General features: G+C 49.9%; 1 protein-coding gene across 1 annotated transcript in view; it reads left to right on the forward strand.

Moving 5' to 3' along the window:
* CCDC180 (coiled-coil domain containing 180) overlaps positions 1 to 13,290 on the forward strand; it is a 127,166-nt gene that overhangs the window by 79,262 nt on the left and 34,614 nt on the right. Inside the window, exons 26-28 of the mRNA XM_077351100.1 lie at positions 2,374 to 2,466; positions 3,953 to 4,143; positions 4,698 to 4,843. Of these exons, the coding sequence (XP_077207215.1) occupies positions 2,374 to 2,466; positions 3,953 to 4,143; positions 4,698 to 4,843 (430 nt within the window). The remainder of the gene's footprint in view (positions 1 to 2,373; positions 2,467 to 3,952; positions 4,144 to 4,697; positions 4,844 to 13,290) is intronic.

Here is a 13,290-nt window from a genome sequence, read left to right on the forward strand (position 1 = left end):
ATGCCAGGGTTCTTTCACAGAAATTGAACCCAAACTGGCCAATGGTGTGAAGATCCATTATTTGTGATTGTATATAAATTGGTTTTTTCCCCCCGGGGTTTCTCAGTTCCCTTCTGCCTCTTGTCCCACTATGCCGATCTCGCTCTTTTCCTTTGCGCCAGGCAGAAAAACGTTCTATCTCGACCTACCCCGCAAGGCTGTTGTGTGGATGAAATGGAAGAGAAGCGATGTCGGCCACTTTGGGACCCCCTTGGATAGAAGGGCAGGGTAGAAACCGAGCAACTAAAACCAATGATTTGGAAGAACAAAAATTGAGTCCAGGGGCACCTTTAAGACCAACAAAGATTTATTCAGCTTTCATGTGCAGGCCTCCTCCCTCTGACAAAATTCATTTGGAAACATGAGTAAAGGGATGTGGGCCACTTTGGGTCCCCCTTGGAGAGAAAGGTGGGGGAGAAGCCAAGAAAGCCCATGATTTGGGGGAGGCAACACAGGCAGCCCCGAGAGCAGAGCTTCTCCTTGCATCTGGGCACATGTTCAGCAGGGGCTATAGTGATGGCACCCCCCCTTGCAAGCCGCTCGCTCTGCCACGACCCCTGTGAAAGGGTCGTTGGACCCCCAAAGAGTCCCATCCCCCAGGTTGAGAACCACTGGTCTAAAGGGATGCCAGCCTCCAGGGGGCATCTGAAGACTCACTAAAATTGCACCTCACCAGAGAGAGAGAGGAGGGGGTGCCTATATACTGGCAGGCAGGTGGGGGCAGACCATGCAGCACACTAGAAGTCTCAAGGGATGCCAGGCACCACATCTCAGAAATAAAACCGCAACAATGGGAACGCACAGGTCTTTTTCGCTACTGTTGCAGATTGTTTGCAAGAGTGTAGTGCTTTTCGGAGGGTGAATCCACTTTTCCCGATTTCTCTTTAAGTGCTACAACGGATCACTTTTTGCGGGACTGTTTCAGGAGTATGGCAGATTGTGTGCGACGTTTTGCAGAACTGCAAATTAGTAGCGTTTACAATTTGCATGCCTTCTGCTACATTCAAGTCGTGCGGAATGGCCCTGGGATTCTGTGATTTTATGAAGCCCCTTTAGGTCCCATTAGATTGAAAAGCAGGCTGTGAATACCTGACTAAATATAGCGCTGTGGCCGTGTTAGGGCACCTTGAAGACCAATAAAGTTTTATTCTGCGTATAGTTCTGGGTATCTGAGTTTGCCAGTTGGTGTAGTGGTTAGGAGTGCGGACTTCTAATCTGGCGAGCCGGGTTCAATTCTGCACTCCCCCACATGCAGCCAGCTGGGTGACCTTGGGCGCCTCACAGCACTGATAAAGCTGTTCTGACCGAGCAGGAATCTCAGGGCTCTCTCAGCCTCACCCACCTCACGGGTCTGTTGTGGGGAGAGGAAAGGAAAGGCGACTGTAAGCCGCTTTGAGACTCCTTTGGGTAGAGAAAAGCAGCATATAAGAACCGACTCTTCTTCTTCTTCAGTAATCTCAGGGCTCTCTCAGCCTCCCCTCTCTCACAGGGTGTCTGTTGTGGGGAGAGGAAGGGAAGGCGACTGTAAGCTGCTTTGAAACTCCTTCGGGTACAGAAAAGCGGCATATAATCATAGAATCATAGAGTTGGAAGGCCACAACGCAGGATCAGCCCTAAGCAACCTAAAGCATCCAAGAAAAGTGTGTATCCAACCTTTGCTTGAAGACTGCCAGGCATCTAAGAACCAACTCTTCTGCTGCTACTGCTGCAGGAAAGCTTATACCCAGAATTAAAAATGTTGGTCTCAAAGGTGCCACTGGACACAAATTTTGTTCAATAACTAAATGTTTGCAATAAACCGGAGGGGAGGGCCACTCCCTTCCCACCTTGCGTACCCAGATTCCTAGGAGCATCTGGCTGCTCACTCTTTTGGGGGAGGAGGGTGCTAAATGAGGTAGGGGAGTGTTTGTGGTTCTGCCAAGGACGGAGCTTGAGATCCAAGGCAGGATCAAAGCAGGCAGTGTAAGTGGCCAATGCCTGGCTAGGTCACATCTGCAGAATCCAGTCAGTTTATACCCAAGCTGACCAATAGCGCACACTGGCGGGAAGAGCCATTGTTTGCTACTGTATAGAGCTGTGGGCAGGATGAATGGGTCAGGTTTTGCAGGGGTTTCAAAGTTGCCTCTTGCAGTCATGTTGACGTGATCACAATACAAAGCTGACTGAATTCCTGTGGCCCTGGCTTCCTTCGACCCCACAGGTTTCACAGGTAAACTTTTGCTCTGATCCAGGGAAGCACCTCTCATGGGATGTTCTTAGCAGGGGGCCACAGTAGAATGAGAAGGGGCTGCCGAGTCCTGAGGAAATCTGCTCACTGTTGTTCTTTCTCCTTAGTCCGTCACTCCTGAAGAGCTGTATGAGTTTGCCAAGTTTGTGATGGAGAAACTGAAGGAAAGAAGCAAATATCTCAACTGCTTGCGGGGACTGGTAAATGCGCCTCTTATGTCATAATGCCAGGACGGTTGTGGAAGCAGCACCCGGGGTCCACTGCAGAGTACAACAGAAGCAAAAAACAAAACCCAAACTCTGCTTTCCATTTAAACATTGGCAGAACGGGACGGGGCAGAGGAAGCGAGAAAGGCAGGAAAGAAAGAGGTCGCAGGAGCAGGCTGTCAAACTAATTGTATTATTATTCATTTATTTTATTGGGGTAAATCACTGGGTTGGCCTATATGTTTTGTCCACTGAACATTTTAGATGCTAGCAGTGGAAAGCCAAACCTCTAGAGGTTAAAATTCCCCCTCATTGCCGGCTTCTGCTATTCTCTACGGTCCTTGCAAGTTCTCTGTGTACTTCCTAAAGCTTTCCTGCCTGGGCTTGGGAATCTGTGCTGCTCCTGCATCCAGGCAGCTGTGCCAAGGTCTGAGGGGGTTGCAGAGGGCCCCAGCATCTTGGGACCAGACTGGTGCATGGCAGAGCGGTCAGATGCTCTGGTCACATGCCAAAGGAGGAGGGAACATCGCTGAATTCTTTCCTCTTTCCTTCCTCCAACTGTTTTTCTTCTGCTGAACTTTCTACCCACTTTTTAAAAACATCCTGAACATGGTCTGTGGGGAAAGAGAGATTGCAAGCAAGCGGGAGATTCTGGACCCTCCATACGTGACCCCAGTCTAGGCTTTCTCTGAACTTTTCCCCAGAGGGCTGGCTGGTATCAGGATGAGCCCCTATCCACAATGACTGCCCACAGACCCTGCCCCCTCCTGTCATCTCATTGAACACTGACAAATCCCGCAGGGCCTGCAGCTCTCCCGGGAGCTCATTCCACCAGGTGGGGGCCAGGACAGAGAAGGACCTGGCCCCGGTTGAGGCTAGGCACGGTTCCCTGGACAGCTTACAAAACAGCATACAATAAAACATAAAATTAAAAGTTATGAAAAAACAGCCAGAGAATAAAATACAAATAATTGAACAGCTTAAAATGAAATTAGCACAGCTCAGAGTGTTATTAAATATTTTTAAAAAGACCAGCCCTTAATTAAGACTCTGGTTAAGCAAAAACATTGTGGCCTGGCACCTAAAAGAAAGCAATGCAGTCACCAGGTGAACCTTGGGCATTCCACAAGCAAGGTGCCGCCACAGTAAAAACCCACAAAACTCACCTCTTGTTTATTTAGGCACACAGTCTTAGACCAGGATACAAAGGGCAGACCAAGCTCACCTCTAAAGGCGAGGAAGCACAGAGAGCAGGGTTTGGGATGCAGATTGCACCTGGCAGCCTGGATAATATAGCAGCTGAATCACATCGTCGCTGAATGGGTCCTCCATGCTCACAGCCTGCACTGAGGGACATCCTCAGAGGAAATCGGTGGCCTTCATGCCCTGCTGGAGAGCTTCCCAGAAGCACCTGGCCAGCCAGACGTTGGCCCCATCCCACTGGGCTCATCTTGTGTGGTGTGTTTTGCCCCGTGTGCAGGATTTGGCTTTGCTTCAGGCAGAAGCCTCTACCCGAAGTGCTACCGAGTCCCTAAGCCAGTCAGGCAGTTTCCAGCAGGACGGCAAGGCAATCGTGATGGGCGTTAAATGCACACCACTGATGGCTCCGAGCAGGATGGGGAAGCCAGTCTTTGATGACGCAGCAATTGGGGTGATCAAGCACCTCAGTGGGTAAGCAGCTGTCAGCAGGGCGATCGGGGGTCTTGAAAGGCTAAGGGAGTGGGGCAAGGGAACGGTTCATGAACAGCCGGCTAGGCTTGAGTTTTGTTGTTGTGGAGAATGGTGCTCGATACCCATGAGGATGTTGAGAAAGGGGTGCCAGTGGAGACCAGTCCGTTTTGAAAGACAATGAAGAAAGTCGCAGGGAGTCTGGGGCCAGAGCCAGTCCCCTGAGATGGGTGTTCTGCAAGGAAAGAGGAGTGTGTTGCATCGACTGCAAGAGGGGTGGGCGGGATGAATTGGCCAGGCCTGAAGCAAACGCTCGGCTGCCCTTCTGCCTGCAGGGAGCTCAGTGTAGAGAGCCCATGCTCTAAGGCTCTGCTCATGCATCTCTGGGCCCTGTCCTCCTTCCCAGCATGACAACAAAAGCTCATGTTCCTGGCGTCAGTCCACCTGGTTCACCAACACAGGGTAGCCCCACGTGTTCTTATCCCTTTATGGAGTGAAAGGGAATGTTACCAGTCTTTACCCACAGAAACTCCCAGGAAATTCACACCTCATTTCAGAATCCAGCGCTCCAAAAGGACTGCAGAGCAACAGCAAGAAAAAGAAGACCGCACACAGTTGGGGACGGCAGGGATTGCGGCTGGCGGTGGAGGAGGAGGAGGAGGAGGAGGAGGAGGAGGAGGAGGAGGAGGAGGAGGAGGAGGAGGTCAGTTCACCTAGCCGCCCTTTCGACATTGACTAGAGCCGAGGGATTCCTTCTTCCCTCTTGGTTTGGTTTGCTTTTCTTCCTCATTTGTTCTTCTGCAACCCTGGCAGTCTATTAATACATATGTCCAAGGCTAGACCTATGGCTGTCTAAAGAGCAATGGAAGGGGGAGGGGGCTGCCTGTGTTGTCATCAAGTCACTTTGGTTAAAACTGTGCTTTGAAGTATTCCAAATGCAAAACACAGAGCTCTTCAAACCTCAAATGGCTCCAGACACTCTATATCTGTGACCAGACACTCTATAATGCAGCATGCATTGCAACCCTCAACCTTGCAGGCATGCATGCCGCATTATAAAGTTTGGTGGCATTTGGATATACATTTTGGAGTCATTTGAGGTTTTTTGATTGTAAAGAGCTCTGTATTTTGCATTTGGAAATCTACTATTGCTGACAAAGAATACTTCAAAACAGTGTTAACTGCTGGCATGTCTAATATTGCACTTGTGTATTCGGTGTAGAGATTTATAGTGTTGATTACCAAACAAGATAATAATATTGAAGCAAATGCATAGTTTGCTGCATTGTATTGGGAAGTTTATGCACAGTAGTTGCTTTGTGCTAGTGAGTCATTGTATCCATTACAACTGTGGCTCTGTTGGTTTGATTGATCAAGACACTTCTGGCTCATGGTGATCCTAGGAGTTCATAGCCTTCAAAATTCCTATTCTTAACAGCCTTGCCCAGGTCTTGCAAACTGAAGGCTGTGACTTCCTTTATCTAGCTACCTAGCTATCTTTAATCCGCTCTTGCGGAGCGGATTAAATAAAAAAGTAAGGGCTGTCAGGGAGGAGTTAGGGCGGGCCCTGTCCGGGATAAAAACTCGGAGGGCCTAATCAGGAGCCGCGAAGCAGCTCCTGACTGGGCCCTCCGAATGTCCATCCAGGGCCAAGCGGCTCGCGCGGCTCCCCATTGCCGCCTTGGCCCAGCCTCACCCGGCTGCCAGAGCACTCACCGCACTGAGGGACAAGCCGCCTTACGATGCTGTGAGTCCTCATGGCACCCTCCCCTCGCCCTAGGGAAAGGAGCAGGGACGCTGCATCGAAGACGCGGTGTCCCTGCTCCTTTCCCACCCCGGGGACTGTCGCCATCGAGCCCATGCCACCACCCACCGCCATGAGATGGCTCCCCGGCAGCCCCACCACCAACCTGTCGCCTTGCCGCCGGCCCGCGCCCAGGAGCAGCCTGCGCCGCCAACCAACGCTGCCACACACCCTCGACTTGCTGCCGCCGCCCGCCACAGCCGCACCTACTCACGCGGACCACGGTGCCACCAGTGCCTCCCGCCGCGCGCTTCGCTGCCGCGAACAGCCTCCCCGCCCGGCCGCGGCCCAGACCTCGACCCGCCGCCTCGGAGCTGCTGCCAATGGAGCCTCCCACCCCAGAGAGAATGGTAGGCCGCCCTGAGAAACACCCACGCCTCCCCGCCCTGCCAAAACAACTAGACGTGGCCGCGCCTCCCCGCCCCACCATGGCCCCGCACCTCCCCGCACCCACAATGCTGGACTTACCCACCATCTCTCCTGGACTCCACGCCGCCTGGCTTCTTCCCTCCGCTCACCTCTGCCGCCTTCACCCACAAGCCTGGAGCCCTCCTATTCGTTCCTGCCCACTGGCCCTCACCCCTAGCGCCCACTTTATTCCGAAATAAAATGGGCTTTCTTTCTAGTCTACCTATAATTTAATTTATATACCCCCATTCCCAGAAATTTTGGCTCATGGCGGTTTACAGCATATAAAATAAAACATCAGTCATAAAACAACAATACAAGTTAAAACATCCTAATATTTCACAATTATTACAAGATAGCAGTTAATAACTAACTCTCCCAAACCTCTAATGCAAATTGAACCAATGGCTGGAGAAATTGGTGATGGAAAGCTGACCTGCTTCCTTGCCGGTCTAATACCAAGACATGGGAACTGGGGGAAGAGGTCCATTTTCCTCCAGTACTTATCGCGCGCGGCCACAACCAAATGCCTGGCAGAAGAGCCCGCAGCTGCTCTTAGGAGCTCATTCCACCAGGTAGGTGCCAGGACCGAAAAGGCCCTGGCACTGTTCAAGGCCAAGCACGCTTCCCGGGGGCCCAGGACTGTCAGCAAATTCATACCTGTAGAATGAAGTGCCCTGTGGGGGGCATAAGGAGATAAGCAGTCCCACAGGACCGAAGCCGCTTAAAGGTCAAAATCAAAATCTTGAACTTGATCCAGAAACAGACTGGAAACCAGTGCAGTTCCCTCAGCAGTGGCTGGACATGGGTCCTCCAAGATGATTTAGTGAGGACCCATGCAGCTGCATTCTGTACCAGCTGTAATCGCCAAGTAAAGGACAAGGGTAGGCCCACAGAGAGTGAGTTACAGAAGTCTGACCTGGAAGTGACCATTGCATGGATCACTGTGGTGAGGTGTTCTGAGGACAGGTAGGGCGCAAGTAGCCTTGCCTGGCGCAGATGAAAAAAAATGCTTTCTGGGCTACCTTCATGATCTGACCCTTCATGGATAGTGAGGCATCAAAGATCACACCAAAATTCCTAACTAAGGCTGCCCTCTTCTCCCCAGCCACAGGACCTCCATTTTGGAGGGATTGAGTTTCAGGTGACTCTTCCTGATACATCCAGCCACTACTTCCAAACAACAGAAGAGATAGGGCTGGCTGTCCATCAGGAGATAGAGCTGAGTGTCATTTGCATACTGATGATGCCCAAGCCCATAACTGCGGACCAGCTGAGCAAGAGGATGCATATAGATGTTAAATAATGGGGGGGGGAGTATCACCCTCTGTGGCACCCCACAAGGGAGTACATAGGGGTCTGACAATTTCTCCCCTACTGCCACCCTCTGAGACCTGTTCTGAAGAAAGAAGGTGAACCAGTTCAAGACCGTCCTGTCCCACCTATCCCTGTATCAGCGAGGCAGCAAACCAAAAGCTTGTGCTCTACCACATCAAAGGTGGTCAACAGATCAACACGAGATTGGCTGACCCACCTCAATCCATCTGGTGCCGAAGATCATCCATCCAGCAAGGTCTCCACCGCATAGCTAGGACGGAAGCCAGACTGGTATGGATCTCGGGCCGAAGTTTCTTCCAAAAATGCCAGGAGCTGGTCCACAATGGCCCTTTCAACTACCTTACCCAGGAAAGCAAGGTGGTAGCTGGCGGGGTCCCGTGGATCCAACTATCGTTTCTTCAGAAGTGGGAGAGGTTGACAATTTCCTATCTGCCTGTCACCCCATCTGAGAAACCAGGATGAACAGGGATCAAGGGGGCAAGTGGTCGCCCTCACTGACCACAGTAATTTGTCCACTTTGGCTATAGAGAGCCACCTGAAGCCATCAACCTTAATCCCCCACAATGTTCATGGAGCTTCCAGTTCACGTTCTGTCACAACTGTGGCGGGAAGTTCATGGCGGAGTGACAAGAAAAGCCCACTAAAGCCTCACAGCCTAAATGGTGGCCTGACCATGGAATAATGTTATTTGAATAATTCCACCTTGTGCTGGGTTTTCCTCCTTTCTACTTTTCCTTCTACTTTTCCACACATTGTTGGCTTTTCCATTAATTCCTGAAAATTGCTATTTGTTGGGTCCAGATATCAGAAAGGTGAAAAATATAGGTAATTCTGTTTCCCTGGGATCCAATTGCCAGTTTGGTATTTGAATCTGTTTTTGTTGGGATTCCAGTGTTATTTGGCTCCATTATTCCCCACGGGAAATTTCCCAGGTTGCTGAAGGTCAATCAACTTTTCAATCAAATAATACCCAAATTACAGGGCAGATGCTGCTGCTTGTCCTTTAAATAACCCATGTTTCCTAGAACAGGGTGCCCCCATCCATCCATCCTCCATTATTTGTTATTGGAGGGGAATTCCCCCAGAGCAAAAATAGCCAAATACACTACAGCAAGCAAAGCAACCCTTGGTCAAAAAGCCTCTCAAACAAGACAGAACAAACCAACCCAAAGAGTCAATTATTATTTTTTATTATTATTATTGGGATTTATAGCCTGCCACTCCCCTAAGGCTCGTGGCAGGTAACAGCATATAAACCCCCCCGATAAAAAAACCCTAATACGTAAAAACCATTCTAATACATAAACACATCAACCAACCCAACACGGCGACATTACCCAAGGAGAAGACCAGGGATAGCCTGAAAGGACTGCAGAAGAGGAGAACCCGATTTCACCAGGTGGCGCTGGCCTCAGCCATAAGCCTGGTGGAAGAGCTTCGTTTTACAGGCCCTGCGGAAACCTGGTAAAAGCTCTTCCAGGAGCTCATTCCACCAGGTAGGGGACAGGGCCTTTTAGGCCCTGGCCCTGGTCGAGGCCAGACACACCTCCCGGGAACCACCAACGTTAGTCCCCGTGGAGCATAAGGCCCTGCGGGGGGCATAGGGTGTCAGGTGGTCCCTCGAGTATGTGGGTCCCAGACCGCAGAGGGCCTTAAAAGTTAAAACCAAAACCTTGAACCTGATCCGGCTAGCAACTGGTAACCAATGTAGCTGCCTCAGCACCGGCTGGATGTGTGTTCTCCAAGATGTTCCTGTGAGGACCCTAGCAGCTGCATTTTGCACCAGCTGCAATTTCCGGATCAGGCGCAAGGGTAGGCCCGCATAGAGCGAGATACAGAAATCTATTCTGGAGGTGACTGACGCATGGATCACTGTGGCTCAGGAGACAGGTAGGGCGGTATTGGCCGGACCTGGCAAAGATGGAAGAAAGCCTGGCCCGCTACCTTCTTGACCTGGGCCTCCAATGTTAACGAGGCATCCAAGATCACACCCAAATTCCTGGCTTGGGACATGATGGTGAGTCGCGTCCCAGCCAAGGTGGGTAGTCACGCTTCCTGATCTGCTCCCTTCGCCCCAAACCACAGGACTTCCGTCTTGGCAGGGTTGAGTTTCAGGCGGCTCTGCTCAAGCCATCCAGCTACGGCTTCCAAACATTTGGCAAATGATACGATACGATAACATTTAATGTGTTTAGCCAAAGGCCATTACAAAACATAATTTAAAACAATATGGTACAAATACGGATGAAACAATATTTCTCCAATATTGTATACATAAAATTGTAGACGAGGGCTGCTGAGTTACAATTTAAAAGAAACACGGTGTATCAAAGTGGGGACACCTGTAAAAAAGCTTTGGCTCGGATCTTCCTGGCGGCCAGAGCGAAAAGGGCCACCCTATATGAAATATAGGGGTCGACATCTGATGACAGATAGGCGACTTTATCAAAATCAGAAGTGGGGTGTGAGTTTGGTAGTAACTTGGCAAGGAATTTGCCCCTGGGTTCAGAGTATGGGGACAAGCCAAAACATAGTGGGGCATGTCCTCCACAGATGGATTTCCACATATACACAGGCGTTGGGCTGTGGGTATTTGGAGATATCGCCCAGAGAGCATGGCTGATGGCATCGTTTCAAACCGCAAAGATGTTAGGGCCATTCTAAGATTGCGTGTTGTTATGTTTACTAAATATGATGCTCTAGAGTGGTCTTTTTAAATTGTTTTATACCATGGGGCTGATTGTGATAGCAGAATTGAAGAGTGATCAATCAATGAATCAGCTTTGAGCACCCAATCACGTACATCAGAGACATTGGCTGACGTATGCAGTAAGTCATCTGGTATGGTACAGCGTGAGAGAATGGAGCTAAATAAGTCAGACCGAGTCCTGTCTTTGCTCAATAAGAGCTTAAATCTTTGATGGCTTAAAGAATCTGATTTGGTTGTTGTGTCTTTCTTCCAAGATTTCAGAATAGCTAAGTGGGCACGGGCTTTGAGTGAGGGGAAACCAAGCTCTGCCCTCATCAGGGCTGCGGGAGACCCTTTCGGAAGAGCCAGGATACGTCTGGAAAAAAAGTTCTGAATGGGCTCCAAGCTGTTGGTTATTTGTTCTTTCCAGCCCCAGATGTCGATGCCATAGAGTAGGTGAGGAGTGGCCTTGGCTGCAAAGAGCTTGAGAGCTGGGTCAACTAGAAACCCTCCCCTGGTGTAGTAAAATCTCAGAATGGCTCCAATGATTTTTAGACCAGAGGCCTTTATAGTTGCAAGGTGGGCATTCCAGTTTAGGGTCTCACTGTAAGTGATTCCAGTATATTTAAATCTACTACACTGTTCTATAGGAATATTGTGCATACTCCAAATAAATTTTTTAGGTCTTTTCCTAAAAACCATAACTTTTGTTTTTGTGTAGTTGATGGAAAGGGACTCTTCCTTACAATAAGTACCCAAGTTGTTAAGTAGCTTTTTCAGACCAACTCTTGTAAGGGAAACCAGGACTATGTCATCTGCATAAAGCTGAATAGAAACCTTATGCTGACCAAAACAAGGGGGTACAAATTCTGGGCCCGATAGCACTATATCATTGATATAAATATTGAAAAGCAGAGGAGCTAATACACACCCCTGCTTTACCCCTTTCCTTACTGCAATTTCTTTAGTTAGAGAGCCTGAAGCACCTACCCTAATTTTTGTGTGGGTGCCTGAGTGTAGTTCATGCATCAGAAACAGTAGGCGTTTATCGATGTTAGTTTCCCTCAACTTTGACCAGAGTCTGTCTCTGTCGATGGAGTTAAAAGATGTGGCTAAATCAATGAAAGCTGCATATAGAGCTCTCGTAGGGCCTTCCATGCTGGAATAAGCCAAATAATAGAGGGTTTGACAGTGGTCCATGGTAGAATGGCCTCTTCTAAATCCTGCTTGGTGTAGGTGTAAGATATGGCTGTCAGCAGCCCAGTCCTCTAGTTCAGTGGTCCCCAACCTTTTTATTACCAGAGACCGGTCAATGCTTGACAATTTTGCTGAGGCCCAGGGGGGAGGGAGTAGTCTTTTACCGAGGAATCGTCACTGCCGCCTAAGCCTCTGCTCTACTTGCTATCCCGCTGGTGCCCCTGACTTCCCACTGCCCACTGGGGGGGCGCTGCCAGCAGCAGCTGCGCAGTGCCACACCAAGGGGGAGCCCCAGCCATGGCGGCTGCTGGAGAGCACCAAAGGTGAGCCGGCGGCAGAGTGGCAGGGCAGCCCCCAAGGCTGCAGCCAGGGAGGAGGATGAGGAGGAGCTGCAGCCCGATACCTACTGATCCACAGACTGGTACCGGTCTGCAGACCAGGGGTTGGGGACCACTGTTCTAGTTTATATAGGAGGAATTTTCCATAGAGTTTAGATGCAATATTCAGTAAACTAATGGGGCGATAGTTTTGTGGGTCGATCTTGTTGCCTTTTTTGTGGATAGGAACCACTATGCTCAACTTCCAGCCATTGGGGAAAATGCATGATTCATTTATCTGAGTAAAGACCCTGGCTCTGGGGCCCACCAGTTAGGGAATGCTTTGAATAAATCAGGTGCAATCAGGTCTACTCCAGGTGATTTATTGGAGGCTAAGGATGTAATAAGGCCTCTGACGTCAGCCTCTGTGACTGGGGGCCAAGCTGGTAAATTTAGAGAGTCAATGGAAATAGCCTGGGTATTTTGTTCTGTGCATGGTGGGGAAGGTGGCCAGGCTCCAAAAGTTTTCGAAAAATATGTAAACCAAGTGTTTCCAGATATTTGGGCTTCAACCTGTTGGGGTGATTTTGCAAGCCCGAATATGGCAAATGGATCCGGGGGGGAATCCGGGAGGCTGTCCATTAGGAGATATAGCTGGCCATCAAATGTGGCCGACAGATCTAACAGAACTAACACAGCAGAGCTGCCTCGATCCAGTTGGCGACGGAGATTGTCAGGGCGACCAGCACCGTCTCCACCCCGTGGCCAGGATGGAAGCCAGACTGGTATGGATCAAGCACAGAAGTTTCCTCCAGGAATGCCAGGAGCTGGTCCGCTATGGCCCTTTCAATCACCTTTCCCAGGAACGCTAAATGCGCAAGTGGGTGGTAATTGGCTGGGTCTCATGGATCCAGCGATGGTTTTTTGAGGAGCGGGCAAACCACTGCCTCCTTTAGCAGCTCCGGAAACTCCCCCGATTGGAGGGAGCAGTTAACAATGTCACAGAGCTGCTCTCCTACCCCTGGTCCTCCTCCCTTAAGGAGCCAGGAAGGGCAGGGATCTAGAGGACAAGTGGTCGCCTGCACCTGCCCCAGCATCCTGTCCACTTTAGTTATAGAGAGCCGAATAAAGAACTAAGGAATCCCAGCGGAGCCACAGGACAATATGTCCAACTTAGCCCAACAAATGTACAGTGGGTGAATCCAACCTAATGCCAGACCAGAGAATCATTGAAGCCAGTCAGAACCAAAGCCCAATAAATGTAACATCAGAGAATATGAACCATTAGTCCCAAAGCGAAGGCAGTGTCAAATCTGAAAACTCACTACAAAAAGCAAACCCAGAAGGAATCAACTCACACAAAGACCAATAAAACCAATTTAAAAGAGCACAAAGTG

Source organism: Paroedura picta, chromosome 8, assembly GCF_049243985.1.
Source record: "Paroedura picta isolate Pp20150507F chromosome 8, Ppicta_v3.0, whole genome shotgun sequence".
In the NCBI taxonomy this organism is placed as follows: Eukaryota; Metazoa; Chordata; class Lepidosauria; order Squamata; family Gekkonidae; genus Paroedura; species Paroedura picta.